The sequence below is a fragment of the Anser brachyrhynchus genome (assembly GCF_964034855.1).
Source record: "Anser brachyrhynchus genome assembly, chromosome: 24".
NCBI classification, from domain to species: Eukaryota; Metazoa; Chordata; class Aves; order Anseriformes; family Anatidae; genus Anser; species Anser brachyrhynchus.
In genome coordinates this window covers 1,116,274-1,137,917 of record NC_137717.1, presented here as the reverse complement: position 1 = coordinate 1,137,917, position 21,644 = coordinate 1,116,274, and the positions used below count along the sequence as shown (strand labels likewise).

Here is a 21,644-nt window from a genome sequence, read left to right as displayed (position 1 = left end):
AGTGTTTAAAGGATCTGTGTCCTTCGCAGCTCCACGGCCTCCTGCAGCAGGGGCTGAGCGGCGCGGGGGCATCAGGTGGCGCGTGGCCGGCAGTTCCCTCCCATGGCAATGAAGACGTCGATGGGGACGTGGGGCAGGGTCAGGCAGTGGCTCCCGGGGCATCGCCGCAGCTGCCTGTGGGGAGAGAGCAGGGTGAGGGCAGTGGCACGGCATGGCACGGCACGGCACGGCATGGCATGGCACACCAGGGCCGGACCTTGCACCCCCACAGGAGTCCTGGCAGGGCTCAGCACCGCCTTACCTTCCCGCAGGCTGCTCAGCACCCACTGGCTCCTGAGCCTCTGGAGCTGCGGCCAGGCTGGGACAGTCACCTGCCTCGATGGGGAACCTCCGGGCCTGTGGTGTTTCCTGGGAGCTCATGTCCGGGCCCTGGACGTGGCTGACCGGGGAGAAGGAGCCGTGAGCTGGCAGCACAGGGCCTGGCCCCAGCGATCCCCGGGCCCCACACAGGGGGGCCCAGGGCTCGCCGGGGCCGGGTCTAGCCCTGCCGAAGGGCAGGAGGCACTGCCCGCTCTGGTTCCAGCTGCCAGAGCTGGCTGGATGTGCCCAGCTCGGAAGCACGGCTGCGAGGCAGCAGCAGCAGGAGGCTGGCACAGGGCACGGCCACTGCCTGCCCTCGGCGTCCCCTTGCTGGAGGTGCAGGATGGCACCGAGCAGCAAAGCGTTCCCAGCACGCCAGCTCTGAACCCCCTACTGCCACCCCCCAGCCTGCTCTGGGGAAAGACGGGAAGGGACACGGAGGGGCAGCAACGGCAAAAGGAGGGGGAGCACGTGTGGCCAGCCCCGCATCCCCTGCGTTCCCCACCCCGTGAGCCCCCTACTCACGGTGCCCACTGAGCGGGCGTTCCAGCACAGCCCTATCCGCCCTGCCTGGCCGAGTGGCCACCCTTTGACGCACATCCGTCATCTCTGATTCACGCAGCATCAGCTGCATCATAATAGCACACCCGGGTTTAACAGGTCCCCCTATGCTCCCCTTCACACAGCACCAGGGCACAATCAGGGCCTTGGGGTGCTGTGCATGGCAGCGGGGACACGGGGAGCCCCTGGCTGCTGCGATGCTGTTGTGTAGTTGCTGGGGGTTGACCTGAGACTGAGCGGTCCTAGCTTGTAGGAGGACATGGAGGCGTTTTTGCTTGCCAATGGCTACCAGCTTGGCAAGACCATTGGGGAGGGAACTTACTCCAAAGTGAAGGAGGCCTTATCCCTAAAGCATCAGAAGAAAGTGGCAATTAAAATAATTGATACGAGGAAAGGCCCAGAAGGTAAGAGGTGGCCCCGAAGGGACTCCAGGCTGAGGCACCATCCCTCCTCGAAGACTTTTTCTGACAATTTTTCTGACAATCCTGCCAGAAAATAAGCTCCCCAGACTTTCCACCTAAGAGCAGTTTGGCCAGATGCTGACCCCCAGCGGAGCAGCCGGGGGCCATGACCCAAAGGTTATTTAGCTGGCTGCTCCTCCAGCCGCAGGGAGCCCCACGTGCTGGCAGAGCCCAGCATCCCCTCTGGATGAGCATTCCGGGGGAAAGGCTTGGTGCCAGCCCACAAGGCACTGAGCACCCACAGTGCGCCCTTCCCTCCCTCTACCCATCCCCGTGGTCCCAGCCAGGAGAGGTGCAGGGCATCACTCTGTGAGTAAATTTTCTCCTGGCAGAATTTATTCAGAGATTCCTGCCCCGGGAGCTCCAGATTGTCGGGCGCTTGGACCACAAGAACATCATCCGGGTGTACGAGATGCTGGAATCTGCAGAAGGGAAGATCTACCTCGTGATGGAGCTGGCAGAGAACGGGGACATCTTTGACTACGTGCTGCGCGAGGGTCCCCTGCCTGAGCACCGCGCCAGGGCGCTCTTTCGCCAGCTGGTCGAGGCCATCCGGTACTGCCACGGCTGCAGGGTGGCTCACCGCGACCTCAAGTGCGAGAACGCCCTGCTGCAGGGCCGCACCGTGAAGCTGACGGACTTCGGCTTCGCCAAGCTGCTCCCCAGGGGCCGCCGGGAGCTGAGCCGCACCTTCTGCGGCAGCACGGCCTACGCGGCGCCCGAGGTGCTGCAGGGGGTGCCCCACGACAGCTGCAAGGGCGACATCTGGAGCTTGGGCGTCATCCTCTACGTCCTGCTGTGCGCCTGCCTGCCCTTCGACGACACCAACATCCCCCAGATGCTGTGCCAGCAGCAGAAAGGCGTCTCCCTGCCTAGGCACCTGGGGGTCTCCAGGGAGTGCCAGGACCTCCTGAAAATGCTCCTGGAGCCAGACATGGTCCTGAGGCCCTCCGTGGAGGGGGTCAGCAGGCACCCCTGGCTGGCGAACCCCTGAGAAGTGCTCGCTCTGCTCTCCCCCCATGGGACAGATTGTTTCTAAAATGAAGATAAAGTTGGATGTCAGTGTTTACCATCTGTACAGCCTCGTGGGTGCCCTGCCAGGCCTCTGGCTGGCAGAGACACGGCCTGGTTCATACCTGGACACTTTCATCTGCTCCCTCAAAGCCCTCGGCCTTCAGTGGCAGGGAGCAGGACAGACACAGCAAGCTTCACACAAGCCCCACGCAGCCTGGCGCAGCGCTTGCACGTGGGGCCACTGGGATACACAAGAGGGCACACTGGCTGTGAGCATCCCAGCTGCCCGGACACTTCTGCTTGTCCTCGTCCCTCTCCCCTCATCCTCCCAGCTAAGTGAACCTCCCTTGGGGTAGGTGGGAGGAAAGGGAAAAGAAATTTAAAGCAGTTGACTCTCAAGGCAGCTCTCCCCACCCCACATGCAAAGGAAAGGAGGACACAGGTAGCAACTCTGTAGAATTCCTTTAATTGCTGTTAACTGCAAGTCTGTAAAAGGTTTGGAGAAAGTCATTGTTACAAAACTACCAGCTGTTAGAAGTATTCCTGGTTTTTGCCCCAGCTAGAAAAGGCTCAGGGAGATGCGGAATAGTTCAGAACAGAGAATATTGCACAGACAACCCAACGGTTAATTTGACAAAAGAAAAAAAAAACAAATGACACAGATGAGAGCACTGCACCCTGAAGCTCTGCTGCTGGGCCAGGGATGCTGCTGTGACTCACGCCCTGACTGCTGCCCCAGCCCCAACCCCTCGGCAGAAACCTCCCACGACAAGGGTTTCTGCTTCAGCCCAACTTGAGCCCACCCTAGGGCGAAGCTGCAGCAGGTTTCAGAGGCTCTGTGGTGCACCAAGCAGGAATTGAGCTGCAGCTCAGGCCCTGGACCCCACACACAGGTTCTGCAGCACAGACAAGAGCTCGTGTAAGGGCCTGAAGTCGGTGCTGCCACCAATCCACCCAGGCGAGCAGCTGCATTTGAGAATCTCCCCAACGGCGAGGAGAAAAAAATTAAAAAAAAAAAGTCAAGTCTTCCAAGTGTACCTAGGCTAATGCTATCCAGAAACAGAAGGAAAGCCCCAGCTCACGTGGAGCAGCCCTGCAAGGGGCAGAAGGACAACGGTAGCACATATAAAACCACCACCCAAAAGGCCAAAAAAACAGCAGCGTGGGCTCTGCCCCTTTAGGATAACTTTATGTTAGCGACCCCCACTGAGGAGCACCTCATGGCACTACGAGGGAGCTGCCTGCAGAGGCCGTGGGTCCGAAGGAAGCGTTGCAAGCAGTCGCGAAGGGGTTAGGTGAGGGAAACCGAGTGAGCGCAGGGAGGTTTGTGACCCTGGTGCGGCTGGGACGCAGGGAGGGCAGGCACCAAGAGAAGCCATCCGAGCTTGGACACTTCTGCCTCCCCCCGGGCTGGCAGAAGGCTGAGCCTTGGCACCACAGCGGCGTTGAAGTGGTCAGCGGCCCACACCGGGGCTTTGCAAGGGCACCGCAGCAGAGGGTTCTGCTCCCAAGCTGACCCAAATCACTGCCTGCCCAGAAGGGCTCAGAAAGAGCAAGCCACAAAACTCTGCTTGGAGAATTTAACGAGAAGTACCTAGAATGCAGTAGAGGAGGGCAGTACAGCTGGTCTAGCTGCGAAGGGGAAAGCATCGAGCCCTGGCTCTTAGAGGAGCTGTTGCTCTTACCGCAGGAAAGAGGAGTTCCCATCAGAAAAGGCTTCCAGGACAAAAAGCCAGGCAGAAGCTCAGGGTTTGGCAGGGAGTTTGGCTCCTTCCAGAACGGCCCAGCTTTGGGCCAAAGCCACAAGCCAACTGCCTTTCTTTACAGCAAAGAGTGGAAAAGCAAATGGGGCTTCTCCTGCAGCATCTCCAGCCCCTGGCCATTCCCCACACGGGGGCTTTCTCTGGGGACAGCCTGACCAGCAGCACAGAGCAGTGAGCGAGTGGGAGCAGCACCCAAGATCCCTTGAACTGCTGTACCATAGATTACACACACACACACGCAAACACTCAGCCAACAGGCAATTCGGCAGCACCAAGCAATCCTGCCAGGTGCCCAAGTGCCTGCTCACCCCAGGGACCCCTCACTGCATCGCATCTGCCTCCACCCGATGCTTTTGGGGCAGTCAGTTTTGGCCTCGCCAGCCTCTAGGACCTACCGAGAAGATGAACTCCCTAGCAGCTATGTGTACGAGCAAATTCCTGCTTCCTTCTCCTCCTCCAGGTCTGAAGGGGTCATTTGAGATGCCCACAGGATTTAGAAGGAATGAAGTTCCTCCAGCCAGGAACTGCGATCCCCAGCACAGTTACACACAAAGGAATAGCCGGTCCGTGATTTAATTCACATTCGATGGTGGAAATGAGCCTGTGACGCACTGGAAGAAGTTGGTTTATTCCCAGTCTTCCCACTCTTCATCTTCAAGCTGCAAACAAGAAGAAGATCTCTGTTGTTCCTGTAACTCAGACGCCTATTGACAAATCCTCCTGCCCAGGGCACCCGAGTTAGCGCAAAGCCTGACGTATCCACTCACTCCCACACCCACACAACAGATTTGCTTGCTGTGCTCTGCCTGCAGAACCTGCACACTCAGCCCTCTTTAAGCACGTCCATCCTCCTTTAAGCACGAAAACCCATTCTCTGCTCTAGCTAATCCCCGTGGCTCCCATGCTGAGATCCCAAGCAAAGCCCGTGTCCTCAGAGAGGGAGAGACACCTTGAGAAGCCGCCTGCGAGCTGCTCGAGGCAGGCACCTGCCTGCTGCGGCGCTGTCCTCCCAGGCCAGCAGCAACCACATCTGCACAGCCGTGGCTCCTGCAGTGGGGCTGACGCCGAGGGCCTGGCCCTCTCGCTCTGCGGTCTCTCCCCACCTGGCTTCAGGCCCAGCGAAGCACCCAGCAAGGGCAGAGCGCACACAGCATCCCCCCAAGGAGCCGATGAAATGCCAACGCCTTCCCCGAGCAGCCTTCTCGCCCGGCTGAGCCAGCGCCTCCCCTGCACTCACCTCCCCAGACACTTCCACCTTGGACAGGACCAGCTGCACCTCCTCTTCAGTCATGTCCAGATCAAAGTCCTTCTCCCAGTCCTCGCTGATATCGGTGCTGGAGCCTGTAAGCACAAGCACCACGACAGAGCCGTCAGAGCTGCGCGTGCCCTCCAGACCCTCCGGCCAAAGCAGGAGCCGCCTGAGCAGGCCCACGAAGCACTCACGGGGCTCAGCTCCAACACACCCTGCCCGAGGAGTGAGAACCTCCCCCGCTCCCAGCAGCGGGCCACCAGCTCACCGACAGGCGTGGGACGCACTGAGCTGCGTTTTTGTGCCAGCAAGGGCTGTTCCCCCAGGCGCAGGACAAGTGGGAGAGGCAGGTGCTAAAACACGTTCTCCTCCGTCCTGGGAGGACTGGGACGTGTCATGCCTCGCTCACACACAAAACACGGCAGGTGAGGAGTGACAGAATGACAGATACGGGGACTGTCACAGCCCCAACAGCAGGCACAACCTCCCGGGGCAGGGGGATGCTCCTCGGGGTGACAGGCAGAGGGAAGGAAACCCACTCCTTGCACAGAGCACAGCCTTGGCACCGCTATCCAGCAGGCCAGGGACCAAAGGCTGCTCTGCTCACAGACCCCTGATTGCTTTGTCTAATTTGAGCCAGTTTGCGACACCAAGCTGCCTTCCCTGAGCTCGGGTTACTCTCAGCAGCTTTACACCCGTAAAGCTAACACAGACGTTATGGTGGGACACTACAGAGGCTCTGCTCCAGGCGGCATTCCCTGCAGTGAGAGGTGTGTGAACAGCATCAGAGCTGCAGCACTTCCCCGCTACGGGCCGTGGAGGAGCCTCGCCCTCTGCTCTCCTCTCCTAACACAAAACCAAGATCTGGGCTTGTCTTTTGGTATGTTCTAAACAGCAATTCAGGAAGGATGGGTCAGGACAGGGCAGAGATCTTCTGCACTGCAGAAAGTTTGTCATTACCTACCCGACCCCATCACCTACCTGACCAGGAGCCACAACTCCGAGCCCGAGAAGGCTGCGCCCAGGTTTCTGCCCTGACTCTAAGCCCTTCCCCAAAAGCTGCCGCCCCCAGTGGGTTTCCAGGCCCGGTGCTGGCCCCACACACGCACCTTTCTTGCCGTTGTTGGAGGGGGTGGACTTCCCACTATCCGAGTTCAGCTCAAAGATCCGTAGATCTGTCGGTCCCTCCTCTTTCAGAGTCTCTGTCCTGCCCTGGGCTCTGCTCTCCACCTCTCTGAGCTCTGTAACAGCCGGCTGCTCTGAGGATGCTGCGGGCTCCCGGGCAGGTGCAGAAGGATGCCCAGGTTCTGGGGGCTTTGGCAGAGAGCTCGGCTCTTCCGAAGTGGCTTCCAGCAGCCTCTGGGAGAGGTCTCTGGCCCCATCTGGTTGTGCTCCAGTCTGTAGCTGTGCAGCAGGCACAGAGGCAGGGTTTGCAATCTGAGTCACAAGGGAGACGCTCTCACTGCTCTCGGAGGGGCTCCCCTCTGCTGGGGCCGGCTCAGGAGTGAGGACAGCCCAGCCCTCCTCTGAGGGACCCTTGCGAGAAGCGGGGTGGCTTCCCTCCGGGGCTGCAGGGGCAGCTGCTTTCTCTGCTGCTTCTGGAAATTTCACGTTAGCGCAAGGCAGGGGTGACATCCCCAAGAGCTCCTCTGTAGGAAGGCAGAAGAGAAGCAAGAGATGTTTCAGCAAGCGCGGCAGCAGCTGACAGTGCGGCGACGCTGGCTGCAGCTGGGCCAGGAGCTGGATGTGGGGGAGCGAGGAGCAGTCACTGCCCTCCCTAACTCAGGCTGCCGAGGTCTGCATGAGCCCACCCCCAGACCGCCACCCCGACCCACCTTCATCCTCTTCCCAGCCTGGCTCCTCTCGGTGAATGCTCTGCTCCGCACGCTGCTTCAGAGCCTCCCTCCGGGCTTCATCCTGCAGGGAGCTCAGCATCAGCAGCTGCTCACATCCCCGGTCCCTTCGCCCCCCAGGCACACCGAGGACAAGGAGCCAGGAAAGGCAGCCCGGAGCCCTGCCCTTCCAGGAAAAGGAACCTTCTGCTTCTTCAGCCTGCCTCACAGGGCTCCTTGGCTGGAGTGCCCACCCGCTGGGGGAACACCCACCCCTGACCTACCTGCTCCAGGCGATGCACTTTGTAGAAATAGCGCTGCCAGAACTCAGAGTGGGAAACAGCCACAGGGACCTGGGAGCAACACAGGGATCACGGTGTGAGGGGGGGCTGTGGCTGCTGCCTCACCCCTCTATCCCCCCGAGCCTCACAGGCACCACTGTAACCTGTGCAAGGCAACAGCATTTTTGGGTGCACAGACTTGGCACCAAGCACCAGGATCACGCTGCCAGGTGCTCACACACATCAGACAGCTACAGAGAAAATTCTGTTCCAGGCCCGTGACAAACAAGTGAGAGCAGAATCAAACGCTGCCTTGCACCGCTGCGCCAGTTTGCCATAAACCAGCTCCTTACCATTTTAGTGTAGAGAGCCCGTATGGAAGGGCTGGTTGCCAGCAGCTCCGCGATCTCCCCTTTCTTCTCCTCCAGGTGAAACTGGGAGAGCCAGGCCTCGAGGAGTTCAGCAGGGCCTGAAAAGGACAGACACTGAGATAATTTTTGGCACAAGCAAGGCACAAACAGTTTCAGGAAGTTTCCTTGGAAAGATGCTCCAGAGCAGACCAGCTGGGGTGAGCAAGGGGCAGGCAAGGGAAGGCAGGAGCCCAGCAAGACACAGCCCTGACGAGCAGGCCTCCTCCTCAAGGCCTCAAACCCCACAGGACAGGCAGGAGGGGATTTGCAAGCAGGACGCAGTCACAGCAGGGAAACCTGGGAGGGGAGGAGCAGCAGCTTCAAGCCACGAGCAGCCCAGGCCGCGAGGGGTGCCTGCATTCCGCCCACCCGCTGCATGCTCCCCTTCCCCAGAGGGAGCTGCTCCTCGCTGCTGCAAGGGGAAACCCAAAGCCCCACGCGAGGCCCGTCAGGCAGCACCCGGAGGTCACAGGCTGAGGGATGGACACATCTCACAGCAACGGCTGCGAGGGAGACACGGGGCCCTGAGCCCACCCTGGGGGCTGGGTCCTCTGCCAGCAAAGGGCGAGGCAGCGCCAGCTGTAGGGGTGGTGGAACCCACAGCAGGCTCACAGCCCAGCCTGGTCCCGACGGCAGCAGGGGACCCGGCTCCCTCCTGCTGGTGCCCCTGCCCCAGGCAGGGCAGGGCTGCTGGTGACAGGTCTAGGTGAGAGGGGACGCCCCACAGCCCCCGCATGCCCCCAGGCTCTCGGCAGCACTGCCGAGCCCATACCGAGCCCATACCGTCGGGTTCGTTGCAGTAGGTGGCTGGGTCTGACTGGAGGCTGTAGAGGCGAGCCTGGAGGAGAACACACGGGGAAGAGGTGTCAGTGGAGGGGCAGCAGCAGGGCCGGGAAGACGAGGCGCAGCGCTGGGGAGAAGCTCCGAGACGGGGCACTCACCTTCGCGCTGTCGTAGGGTTCTGTGGTCCCCGTGGGGGTTGCCATCAGCGTTATGACATCGCAGTCAATGGTTTTGTCCGGCGAGGGAGCAAACGTGTCCGAGATGACGCCCAGGAAGTCAGAAATCCCCTTCCTCACCTTTTCAGTCGCACCTGAGGAACCTTCTGCCCTCTTGAAGAAGAGAAGCAGCATGGTGTAAGTAACGGTACCTGAAGCAACAGGACAAATCTGTCTTTTCTGGGTGTGTTCTTCTCAGGAAGAAGGATTTTTCTTCCTTCAAAGTGTGCTAACAATGCAACCGCGTGGCCAGGCTGTGCACAGGTGTCACTCACTGGCCCCACACTGGCAGCCCTTCGTGAGAGGTTGGTTGGGAACGGAGCCGAGGCTTTGAGGGGAAAAGCAGCCAGGCTCAAGGCCTGGCCCAGCAACAGCTGTGAGGGGCTAAAGAGGGCAGCTCGGGCAAAGGTCCGATACGATACGACGGTGACACCGCCAGGAGCCTGCCTACCCAGCACACAGGCAGCAGAAAAGCACTGGTCACCTTCCCACGCTTATTCCCAGAGGTTCCTCACCACTACAACACGGAAATCCCACACAGTGCTCAGAATCGGATCTGCACAGGAAGGAAGTCTGAACCCCACAGCCCGTGTTCCTATCTCGGGGTCTGTTTGAGGGATCGTGCCCTCAGAGGCAGGACCAACGTGCCAGCTGCAGGCGTGTCCCATTCGCCCCGTTCTGCAGCGCCCAGCTCTCCCACTCCTCTACTCACTGCCAGTTTGTCCTTGACCACGCTGGCCGTAGCGGCGATCGTGCAGGCTGTGTCATGCTGCACTACTTGAGTGAACTCAGCCAGGTCCCGCTTCATGAACTCCAGAGCTTCTGAGGACTGCAAGAAGACGACAGACAGCTCACCTAACCTTCGGGTCTCCAAAGCCACGGTCGCTCTGGGAACGCCTGACGTTTACACAGGTGACAGCGCAGGAGCCTTCACCCCAAGAGCCCTCGCCACAGCTCGCGCAGTGGGCAGGGCCGCAGTAAGCAGGGTAACGGCGGGACACAGCCGTACCCAAAACGCGTTATGGCGTTTTTTATGTTGAGAACCAAAGCAGCTGTGTTTTGAGAAGCCTTGTTTTGAGCGTTACGTATCCTCGCCATGAGCAGCGCTGTCACGCAGGAAGTTACACACCAGCGGGCAATGCTGCGGGCACCTGCCCTCCCCGCTCGGGTGCGTCTCCCCGGCTCCCGGCCCCCCGACCCCAGCTCCCCGCTCCCCCGGTGCCCCCCGGCTGGCCCCCGGTTCCCCCCCCGCTCCCCCGCCGCCCAGCCCCGCGTGCGGCCCGTACCTTGTCCCTGACGGCCTGGAAGCTCTGCTGCAGCCAGCCCCGCCACCAGCCCGCCTCCTCCCTGCCGGGGAGGGACGAGCGTCAAGGGGGGGGGGGGGGCCTGGGCCGGGCCCCGCCGCACGGTACCGGTGCGGCACGGAGCCCCCCGGGGCCCAGCCCGGTCCCCGGAGTTCAGCCCGACGCCGAATCCCAGCCCGGTTCCCGGATCCCGAATCCCAGCCCGGTCCCGAATGCCCGGTGCCGGTCCACGAATCCCAGCCCGGTACCGATGCCCGGATCCCGGCCTGGTGCCCGGTTCCCGTACCCCAACCCATCCTAGCCCGGTCCCGGTCCCGGTCCCGGCCCCAAGATCCCGAATCCCCGCCCGGCCCCGGTCCCGGTCCCGGTCCCGGTCCCGGTCCCGGTCCCGGTCCCGGTCCCGGTCCCGGCCCCGGCCCCGGCCCCGGCCCCGGCCCCGGTCCCGGTCCCGGTCCCCGGCCCCGCCGCTCACCCGTCCGCCATCTCGGCGGCGTGACGTCACCACTATTTACCGACCCCTCACCCCGCAGCCCCGGCCCCGGTCCGGGCGGGGCTCCCGGCTTCGTCACTTCCTGCTGCCGGGCGGGCGGCCGGCGGTACGGCGGCCGGGAGGGGGCGGGGCCGGGACCGGCACCGGCACCGGGAGCGGGCGGCGGGGCGGGGCGGGGCCGGGCCGGGAGGAGCCGGGCGGGGCGGGGCGGGGGCTCGGGCTCTGCCTGCGGCCGCTCCCGGGGTGAGGAAGGCGCGGGGGGGGGTGTGGGGGGGGAGCCGGGCGGCGGCGGCTCCCGGTGCCCCCGGTGCCCCCCGGTGACGGCGCCGTCCCCGTCCCCGTCCCGCCCGCAGCGCCGCGGCCATGGAGGTGCAGTCGTACTACGCCAAGCTGCTGGGGGAGCTGAACGAGCAGCGCAAGCGGGACTTCTTCTGCGACTGCAGCATCATCGTGGAGGGGCGCATCTTCAAGGCGCACAAGAACATCCTCTTCGCCAACAGCGGCTACTTCCGAGCGCTGCTCATCCACTACATCCAGGACAGCGGGCGGCACAGCACCGCGTCCCTCGACATCGTCACCTCCGAGGCCTTCTCCGTCATCCTGGATTTCCTCTACTCGGGGAAGCTGGATCTCTGCGGGGAGAACGTCATCGAGGTCATGTCCGCGGCCAGCTACCTGCAGATGACCGACGTGGTGAACTTCTGCAAGACCTACATCAGGTCGTCCTTGGATATCTGCAGGAAGATAGAGAGGGAGGCCGCCTTCTACCAGGCCGACAGCGGGAGCGGGAGCTCCGCGAGGGAGGGCCCCTCGTACGGCTCCAAGAGCCAGGGCTCTGCCCCCGTCTCGTCCCTGCAGGAAAAGGAGAGGATGGCGGGTTGTCAGCGAGACCCCCCCTGCGGGGAGTGTAGCAGCTGCCACCCCCTGGAGCTCGTGGTGAGGGACCCGGTGAGCAGCGACTCCCCGGAGGACGTTAATTCCTCCCTGCCCAAGGGGGTGGAACCCAAGGTGGAGTTCGACTCGGATGAGGTGGAGGTAGAGGTGGGCGAGCGGCTGCAGCAGTACCCGACTCCGCTGTCCCTGGAGCAGATGGAAGAGGGGCTGCACAGCGGGCAGGCGATGGACCTGGCCTGCAACAACTACCACATGAAGCAGTTCCTCGAGGCCCTGCTACGCAACAGCTCGGCTCAGAGGAAGGATGACGTGGTTCATCACTTCGTCCGGGGCTTTGAGGGTAGGCCAGAGGATGCAGGGGTAGCCATGAGCTCCATGATGGACATTCACAGCGACTGGTATGGTGAGGACGCAGGTGAGAGGACTCGAGGGTGTAGCCAGGGTGCTTGGTGAGGAAACCACCTAGTTGTGCGACCTCCTTTGTTACTTTCTTGTTTTGGCGTGTTGCTGAATATTATGCCGTAGTGAAATAAACGATTGTTGTGGACTTCCAAAGAAAGCTGTACTCGTTTATTCAGTGCAGCACCTGGAAGGTAAGTATTTCTATAGGGTTTACAGCCTGAAACTGATCCTGGAGCTTGGTGTTGGTGACACTGCTTTAATAAACAATCTCATTGGGGATCCTGTTGAATGGCAGGTGAATTTAAAACACTAAAATCATGAGAGGAAGTTTCTTTTTTAAAAGTGCAATTGGAAAGTTAAGTTGGGCTGCTCCGAGAGGGATGTACACACCAGAATTAGCTTATTCCACTGGAGCTCCTACCAGCTAGTCAGCTGCAGGATCATAGTCTGTTTGCCATTACTCTGACCTTCAGAAAGGCAGAACTCAGTGTTGTTCAACACTGTGATGCCTAGAATGTCCTTAAGAACGTGGAAAGCTTTAAACTCTGTGGTATTGCATAAAGACGAGGCTTAACTTTTACTTCCAGATGCAGACTTGTTTTTCATCTGCTGGTCACCAGAGGTGCTGCTGGTTTTGCAAGCCCTGTGCCTGTTGGGATGTCTCGCGCTGGCAGGAATGTCTCCCAGCAGCAGTGTCAGGGACCTGGAGCAGGAGGTGCTCGTGTCCATGTGCGTTTCTCCTGAAATGGACACAAAGGCGTTTTTATCCACTTACAGTAATGTTGATGCACAGCTTACCTCGTCCAAACTGCCTTATGAAGAAGGGAGGCAACCGATACACACTGCAAGTGATGTAACTTGAGGACGTGACGAATGGCATAACGGTGCGGGCAGCAGAAAGGAAATCTTCCATGAAGTATTCTTCTCTAGATAGCAAGCTTACATTTGTGTTATTTCCTGCTCAAATATGCAAGTGTGATCTTAAAGCCAATAAAAACAATACTTTCTCTCACTGTTCTTAGATAACAAATCTGGTAAAATCAATATTCCACTCCTACAGTCACCAAAGGACTAAAGCTACCAGAACAGACTACCACCACCAGCTCATGTCTATGATTTCTGACATGTAGCGAGGCGAGAGCATCTAATACCCAAACTTTGCTTACCTTTTTCCCCTTTTAAGATCTTTGGATTGTTAACGTTTCATTAAAAAGGAAATGCTTCTAGGATTTGATAGAGAACGTCCGGTGTTAGTGACAACATATTACAAATGTTAACGCTAGATGTGCTTTAAATAGGAGGAGGGGGAAAAATCCATCTTGCATTCAGCTATGTTTCTCTGCTTAAACCGAACATCATAAGCAGTTGGTAGGATGGAGATGCCTCTTCTCAGCTTTCAGTGCTCCTGCTACCTTCAGCATTTTCACAGGACACCAGGGCTGACAAAGCCTTGATGAAAGAATGGTGTGCTCATGAATTCAAGTTGACAGATGAGAAATGCCACTTCCTTCCTAGTGTCTGTATGTGTTCCAGTCATCCTGGTCCCCCTCAGCTGATGGAGGGTCGACACCACCCCTAGAGTCTGGAAGCAAGGCAGGTCCAGCTGCTTTTCTTTCTGTAAATGGAGGTCTTGATGTCCAGGAAGGACCAGCAGTACCTCGCAGAGTGCCCAGGAAGGACCAGCAGTACCTCGCGGAGGTACAAAAATGGGCAAGTGAATTTCACTTGATGGCTACATGTCGATACTAAACACGCTTTTTTTTTTTTTTTGGAGACTGAGTGGGGCAAACCTCAGTAAGAGGAGTGTTCTACAGTCTTACCTAAATTGGTGTAACTATTAAAGAGTTCAAGGCTGAATATGCAAAGTCTTTTTTGAATCAGTACCTGAAACATCAGAGAAACCTAATCCTTTAAGATAACATCTAAGCCTCTATGCTGCAAAGGCAGCTCGTATCTGGGCTGACACTGAAAAATTTGGCAATACCCATGTTTATGTAAAACAGGATCTTCAAATTTAATTCTCTATTTTTGCATCTGACTTGATAAGTTATATATTCGTGTGCGCGTGGTCTGATTTTAGTAAAATTCCATCAGCAAGAATATTGGAAACTTTCATCTTGTTATTTCTGATAGGCTAACGTGAATGGCAGGAGAAACAAACAAACGTATTTTCAGATGGGTCCCCCGTACCTAAATTTGTGCATTGTAAAAGTGTATGGGAAACAGTGCACTGCTACCTGTAATTCGTGATATGATTTTAGTTTCCAATGCTGTTTAATGATAAGGGTGTATATATATATATATAAATAAAAGACTTCCTATGGCTGAGACAGTGCAGTGCACTAAAATCAACTTAACTCACTTAGCCATGTAAATATAAGCAAGCTGATTTTCAAGGGACTCGGTCATCTCCAGCTGCATTAACGGCTTTTGAAATTGCACAACCTACAGAAATTCCAGGTAAGCCAAATGCAAAAAGAGTGGAAAATGCAATTATCTTGATTCAGATTTGCAGCAAGGACAAGAAGCCGACATACCTAACGTTGCTGAGCTGCCTAACCTAATGCACTGTGTTCTTTTTCAAAAGGTGATGTGTTAGTTGTGCCCATCAAGCTTCACAAATGTCCGTTCTGTCCCTACACGGCTAAGCAGAAAGGAATACTGAAACGGCACATTCGCTCTCACACAGGTGAGAGACCCTACCCCTGTGAGACGTGTGGGAAGCGTTTCACCCGGCAGGAACACCTTCGGAGTCACGCTTTAAGTGTAAGTTTGAAAGATTATCATGAATTTTTAAAAGCAGACTGTTTTATTGTTTCCCGATTGTATTTCCCAAAATATCTTGCACACAGTGATTGTTGCCAACTCTGATAAACTTTGCTAATAATAAGTTTAAGCAACTGGTATTTGGTTCAGCAGTAGTTACGTAGTCCCTGCCCCTTAGCTTAGATGTTCTACCTGTGCCAACCAGCACCCCAGAAACAGCTAAAGCTAAGAAGACAGATTGCGTTTTTATCACAATATTTTATTTTTAACCTCAGGTGCATCGATCAAACAAGCCAATTATCTGCAAAGGTTGCAGGAGAACATTCACGAGTAGCCTGTCTCAAGGATTGCGACGCTTTGGCTTGTGTGACAGCTGCACTTGTGTGACCACTACGCACGACGACTCGATGCCCATTAACCTCAGCCTGATGGAACCTTCCTCAGAGGGCCAGGAGAAGGGTGATACGGATAACGACTGGCCCATATACGTGGAGTCCGGGGAGGAAAACGATCCAGCTGATGATGATGATGCTGATGGTGATGACAAGCAGGAGATCCACAGGAGTTTATCGGATCGAGAAACACTTATGTAGCAGTGGGAGGAGAGGGGGAGGACTGAAGGTCTCTCTCTGCCAGTGGCTGGTTTGCAACAGAAAATTGTGTTAGTGAGGCTGTGGTTTTTTTTTATTATTATTTTTTTTTAATTGAAGAATGGGGAGAAATAGAGTTTTTAATACTTTTAAGTTTTCAGTGCTGTGCACCAGAATTCTGTGAAGAATCTTCTGTCTGGGCTTCACAGAGGTTTTACTTGAGCAATCTCCAGTTGTGTCTCTGCTTCCTAGTTTTGAGGAAGAGGCAACATTTTGCAGGTGGAACATCTCTGTTGTTTTGATAACAGGTTTCTTCAAATAACATTGTCGTGGTCCTTAAGCCCTGATCTGGAAGGGGCACCGTCTTCTCTCTGAAGATTAGATTTGAAGAAATGTAGTTTTCATCCATTACCTTGGACTTTTCTAAACTAGGTTGTGATCCTTCTGTATTAGGATGGTATTATCTAAACTGTAAACCTTAAGTGTTTTCGTAGACTTGCGTTGACCTGGAAACCAGGGCAAACAAACCAGAATAACAAAAACATGCTGCTGCTGAAAGTGTAGAAAGTAAGAATAAATATATTTCACATGTCCTTAATTGTAGGCATTTAGAGAACGAGTTTCTCTTTCTGAATTGTTTTTGCTACATCTTCCTCTTTCAAGAGCTTGGACTACAGATTTTCAGACGTATCCTCAATGTCATTTAGACATTAGTAGTCTGTGCTTAAGAAACATTAAGGGTTATGGTGTCTAGTGTCCTGGTCTCTCAGTTTAGACTAAGTGAATGGCCCAATTCTCAACTTTTTACAGTAGAAGCTAAAAGCTATCAGTCAGGTTACTTGGGAATTCTAGTAGATTAAATAATCACTTGTGAATGTGAGTCCTCAGCTGATGTAGCTGAGGAGTAGTTAAATATGTATACATGAGCTATGCATATGAAACAGCCCTGTATACACTTTTTGAAGCAATTGGGTGGGAAATCTCAGAAATTTTTACTAGCCTCTTTGTACGGAAATCCTTTTTCTTTTCCTCTATTTTCCTTTAGTCTTTGGCAGTCTTTCTCATGGTTGATATTGTTGTGTGAATTTGTTTGTTTTTGTTTTTAAACTCCAGCGTAGACCTCCTGTATTATTGTTGGGGTAGATAAAAGTTGGCTTTCAAAGGAGGTGAGATTTTTACCTTTCCAGATAAAACTGAGTTGATGTAAGCTATCAAAAATCAATCTGGGAAACTTCAGAAGAAAACACAACCAACAGAAGGCCTGTTTGGTTATGGGTAACTTACTGCTCCTTAAAGAGGAGATGGAACTGAAAGATACTGTGAAGTAAGACTTTTAATGTTTCTTTACTGTGTTGTTCGTGTTTAATGAAAATGCAAATTGTACCCGAGTCTTTCTAGCTGGAGTAAGTGTAGATCTGGGATCTGGCTAGAGAAGACTGTAGCCAGACACAGCTGACAAAGTAGGAGCAGTTCCTCGCACTTTACACTGAAAACCTCATGGAACACTGTTGCTACATTTATTTTCTGTAACTTAAACTGATTAAGCTTTCAGTATTTCCTATTCCGTATCATCAGTAAATTTGAGTTTGTAATAGCTGAACACAGCTCACAGTGACAGGCAGAAAAATCTCACTGGGACAAGACAGAAAATCCAGGGCTCTGTATTCCCTACTTTAGTCATGTAATTTAGGACCGTCAGAGAGAACTTACGTAGGTGCCAGATTTGGACCCGAGCTCCTCTGAAAATCCAGCTGTGGTTTTGGGTCCTACGCACTTCTGAAAAACTGAACAAAATGTGGCCTTGTAAATTGTGCTGGCATGTTTGAAAATGCCACCTCTAGCCTACTGATACTAATCTTTTGGACTGCTGCTCTATTTTTCGTTGCGTCCAGACAGCCTCAGAGAGTGTTTTATTCTGAATCCGATTAGCTAGTATCAGGAGGACTCGTGTGTGTGAGAACACTGAAGAAGTTGCAATATCTGCATGTGTTAGGAGACTAGCTCACTAATGAGACTGGGGTAAGAATGTAAATAGGGATCCACAATGATATTTAGTGACCAGGCATCCCGATCTAGCGTGAAGATGCCAAATTACTGTAAATATTGGTAGAGGCCACTAGACATGGAGTATCAGCTGAGCATGTTTGAGCTAATGTGCTGCAATTAAACTGTCAGAAGATTTAGCTTACCACATGGCTGAGCTGTGCTGAGGTGCAGGCTAGCTGACTCTGAACCTGTGAAGACATTCAGAGCAGGGAAAGTTAAACTCGCGAAAGTCTGTAGTGAGAGCTGCAGGAATGACTGCGGAGATCTCAGCAACTTTACTTCAACCTCCTTCCTTTGGTCTTAGAGATTATTCTTGTGTGTCTTGTGCATAGAGGATGGAGCTGTGTTAAGGTCCGTGTAACACTGGGGAGGGTGGGGGGTGTGCCATTCGCAGTCCAGATGGAAGGTGACCACCAAAATCGATGTTTCCTGTTGACCTATCATATTGTGCTACTTTGTTTTCAGTGCAGTCCTTCAGCTTTTGTATTTGGTAGAAGAGGATGTTAGTTTATCCACATTCTTGTTCATGTAAATGTTTGCTGTGCTTTTCCTCCTAGTTTTTGATGTTTTTCCTGAAATCTTCCATTGTAAATCCAGCCTCTACAAGCTTTGAGAAAATGATGTAGCTGTTATAAGATATTCACATGGTGCTTAATGAAGAATCGAAAATAATGTTTTTAAGAAACTTATTTCTAATATAATCTCTTTCTCAAAGTTTTTTAAAGGCCATGCAGACTACATATTTTGAAGTCTTAGCTCTATGTAATTGACTTTGTCTAGGAGTATATGTTTTAGTATACTTTTGCACATAATTGCACTGTATTTCTCTAAAGGAATACATGCTGCACTGGTATTCATAGTGCATTTAACCTCTTGGTGCAAGACCTTGTAAATCTTCCAAATGTGCTCATTTAATTTACTGATGTTTTGTAAGGCAGTTTCATAACTGGAGTCCTTTAGTCTAGTTTAAGTGATGAATTCTTATAAACCCAACCTTACTTGTAGAAGTGACTTAACTATATTTGTGGATCTTAGAGCATTCTGGAGTTTTCTGACTGTCTAGAAAATAAAACTCTCTGCGAGGGTTGCTTTGATTTTTATTTATTTTTTAACCATTCAAAAGTTGACTTGGTAAACCTGAGTGTGTCTAGATTAAGGCTCACGTTTAAACTTCTGGGAGTTAAAAATGAACACATCCATTTCTGCTAACATACACTGTGCAAGCAAAAAAGAGATTCTTGGTAGGAAAGGATTAAAAAGATGCTGTCCACTCAAAACCCAGCCAACTGGGATTTATTAGAAGATCTTTTTTATTATTAATATTGATTCTGTTTTCTTACCAGTTTTCGTAGTTTTATAGCCATCGTGATTTTTTTAAAACCTTTTTAAAGCTTTTCTTTTTTATGTTGGGCAAGAAAAATCCATGCAACTGGGAAGCAGTCACAGATGCTAGCTAGAAAAAAATCTTGGCAAATGCCTACAATAAAACAAATGGGGAATTTTTATTTTATTTTTTTCCTAGATCACCTTGCGAGAATATTGGATATTTCACATGTGGACTTTTTTAAACCTGCTTGTACAGACTCTGTTTAAAATCTGTATTTATCTGTTGATTTAGAATATCTTGAATCAATGAAAAATGTAATAGTCTCCACTTTCTTTTCACTGTTTTAATTCAAACAATGAAATCTGATCACTTTTATTTTATTGGGATCTTTTTCTGTTGTAGTTGAAGGAGTTTTTAATACAAGACAGACATCTTGTTGGTTGATAATAGCTATCAGTAGCTAAAACAGCCATTTCTAGTTCACAAAAAGTTTTGAATACCTCAGTTTTTGGAGACTTGGAGGATTCTTCTCTGCTCTTGTGTGAAACTGTAAGCTAGAGTACACACTAAACTAAACAATAGTTAACACTTTGATGAGAAAGACAAATGCCAAGGAGTGACAGAAGGGACCAGCATCTGGTGCTCTGGTTCCACAGGTATTTGGGATCAACAGTCTATGTAGGTCTTTATAGTGTGTTACAAAAGATAGCTTTGCAGCGTTCACAGACAATTCAGAGTGCAGTGCAAACCCAGAAGACCTTTCCAGATTTAATAAGTGGACATTTTTCACACATCAGTAATAGAGAAGTTGCAATGACATTTATCAGAAGCTGCCGGATCTGCCAGCGTACCTGTCCTGCTGTTGAGCTGTCTGCCAGTGTATGTATCAGGGTGGAAGAGAGAAAAAGAAATTAAACCAAAGTTGAGAATTAATGGACACCCCCACCGTATAGAAAATTTACCCTTTTTAAGGGGTGGGGATCAAATCTTTAAGTGCTTTTTGTAACTTTTTCTTCTACAGTGGTGCATTACTGAATTTGTCTTTACTGTATGTTAAATATATGTACTATATATGTTTATATTGTTGTATGTAGTCTGGTTCTTTTATAGTTAAAGAACATAAAGTATTAAATATTAATCTCATAGTAAGTGTATTTTTTCCCATTTTCCTTGAAAAGGGAGGACACTAGTTAAAAAATCTCACAAGATTACTATCGAGTCTTCTAACTGGAAATGTAATTTAGAGTAGATTTGGCAGAGTTTCTTAGGAGGGAAGGAGAGCGGCATTCAGCAGGGCCATGCAAACACTACACAGAAACCATTTCTACACTCACGGGATTTGCAGGTATTATTTTAAGGGATGGATACAGTGAAAGGTAACAAGCACCCATGCCATCCTAAGTGAGGGATTTCAAATGCTCCTTAGTACAAATCTGTCAGCTCCCCCCCTCCCCACCGCTAGGGCACCACGGGCTCCGGGGGACAGAGGGACAACGTTCAGAGCTGTGCAGGAGGCTCCTTCCCTCGCTCAGTACTAAAGCTTTGATACGCCGGGGCAGGAGGGATCCAAGCGACAAGAAAGAGGGAGGACACTGAAGCACTCATCCCTGCCTTTGTCTGCCTGGCCCCGAGGGCCCTGCTTGGTGAAAGGATTCTTTCACTGCCAGGCCAACCTGAGCCGTAAATGCGTCTTTTCTGGGCAAAGGTGGGTGTGGGAGAAGGAAAGCAGCCTTGAGGGTAGGGCAATCAAGCGAGCTGAGAGGCTGCCAGTGAACTTGCTAATGAGTCGGGGAGAATTAATTGTTCAGATCAAGGTCTAAGTCATCAACATAGATGAGCTGTACGGGAATACGCTCACAACTTTAGGTGTTACGGGAAGTTGGCTTGAAGGTAAGAATACACCCGACAAGTATTTCTCAGTTATTGGTACAGAAGTTGGGTTTCCAGCATAGATGACGCCACTGACATGTTAGGCTGAGATGCTGGTGGAGCTGCAGCCTCTGCTAACACCGCAGTCGAATCTGGAGCTTTTCCCAAGCTGAGAACTTTGGTTAGAGGACAGCCTGCTCATGCAACGTTAGGCCTACCGGCAGATGGGAGATTCCTCCCCATGCTAAACGGATTAGGAAACGTAATATGACTTCCTTAGCATTTTGAGAAATGAAGTGACCTCGTAGCGACCTGGAGGCTGACCAAGCGTTTGTGTTTGTAGTGGAAGACAACGAGTAAGCAGCTAGGGATCTTCATGAAGAAAGCTGAACGACAGAAAGCACAGAAACTGAACACAGAAATCGCTACTGGCTTTGTCACGTGGAAAGCTGGTGACAGTCAAGTGATGCTGAGGCAAGTGAACTAACGCTAAATATTAGCTGGCAGTGTATTAAATGAAAATTGTAATCTCCTCCTTAATTCATTTCTGGTGTCTTGGCTATGGTTCCCCTATCTCCAGACCGTGTCTGCGTAATTTAGAAGCTCCTTCACTACGGCTGGGACGTGGCCTTATCTGTTATCTGTATACTTTGTATTCCGCAAGGCGTTACAGCCTGGAACACTGAAAACTTTCCTGAGATGGAAATGATGAGTAACTCACCTATGAACTGAAAAGAATATATTTTTACATCACACAAATTTCTCTAAAGCTTTTGAACAGGCAAATGTTCTCAGAAACGTACTTTTCCTTTAGGAGGTACAACATTACGTGACCGGTGCCCCCTGACCCCTGGCGATATGGCTAGCATAACCGATGCCGTTTCATAAGGCAAACAGCTGTAACATGTAAGCGGGCTGATCCTGCATCACGCCCCAAGCATGCACTTCTCTCCCCGTTCATGCACCAGGTCGGGTGACCCCGCTGCAGAACGAGCCTCCTGCCAGCACTGGGATAAGTCCATCGGAG

General features: G+C 52.9%; 4 protein-coding genes across 6 annotated transcripts; 2 read left to right on the top strand and 2 right to left on the bottom strand.

Annotated features, from left to right (window-relative positions):
- Positions 1 to 38: 38 nt before the first annotated feature.
- On the bottom strand, positions 39 to 1,937 carry FAM229A (family with sequence similarity 229 member A). Its single transcript, XM_080567128.1, has 3 exons — positions 1,825 to 1,937; positions 302 to 439; positions 39 to 174 (listed from the first exon to the last, which is right to left on the bottom strand). The coding sequence occupies exons 1-3, from the start codon at positions 1,854 to 1,856 to the stop codon at positions 72 to 74; spliced, it is 273 nt and encodes a 90-aa protein (XP_080423254.1). The 5' UTR covers positions 1,857 to 1,937; the 3' UTR covers positions 39 to 71.
- Positions 424 to 3,127, top strand: TSSK3 (testis specific serine kinase 3). Its single transcript, XM_080567129.1, has 2 exons — positions 424 to 1,325; positions 1,715 to 3,127. Exons 1-2 carry the CDS (start codon positions 1,181 to 1,183, stop codon positions 2,374 to 2,376), a joined length of 807 nt encoding a protein of 268 aa, XP_080423255.1. The 5' UTR covers positions 424 to 1,180; the 3' UTR covers positions 2,377 to 3,127.
- Positions 2,842 to 10,815, bottom strand: BSDC1 (BSD domain containing 1). Its single transcript, XM_080567104.1, has 11 exons — positions 10,706 to 10,815; positions 10,216 to 10,276; positions 9,642 to 9,758; positions 8,873 to 9,043; positions 8,715 to 8,769; positions 7,875 to 7,990; positions 7,525 to 7,593; positions 7,244 to 7,325; positions 6,518 to 7,057; positions 5,397 to 5,500; positions 2,842 to 4,818 (listed from the first exon to the last, which is right to left on the bottom strand). The coding sequence occupies exons 1-11, from the start codon at positions 10,714 to 10,716 to the stop codon at positions 4,786 to 4,788; spliced, it is 1,359 nt and encodes a 452-aa protein (XP_080423230.1). The 5' UTR covers positions 10,717 to 10,815; the 3' UTR covers positions 2,842 to 4,785.
- ZBTB8B (zinc finger and BTB domain containing 8B) lies at positions 9,766 to 19,886 on the top strand. 3 transcript variants are annotated; one of them, XM_080567101.1, is made up of 4 exons: positions 9,766 to 10,097; positions 11,077 to 12,032; positions 14,607 to 14,785; positions 15,061 to 19,886. In XM_080567101.1, the coding sequence occupies exons 2-4, from the start codon at positions 11,087 to 11,089 to the stop codon at positions 15,376 to 15,378; spliced, it is 1,443 nt and encodes a 480-aa protein (XP_080423227.1). In that variant the 5' UTR covers positions 9,766 to 10,097; positions 11,077 to 11,086; the 3' UTR covers positions 15,379 to 19,886. The 3 variants fall into 3 exon arrangements, with proteins under 3 accessions (XP_080423227.1, XP_080423228.1, XP_080423229.1); XM_080567102.1 differs by lacking the exon at positions 9,766 to 10,097 and adding an exon at positions 10,786 to 10,829; XM_080567103.1 differs by lacking the exons at positions 9,766 to 10,097; positions 14,607 to 14,785; positions 15,061 to 19,886 and adding an exon at positions 12,607 to 13,029 and having other exon boundaries at positions 10,856 to 12,032.
- The last annotated feature ends 1,758 nt before the right edge of the window (positions 19,887 to 21,644 follow it).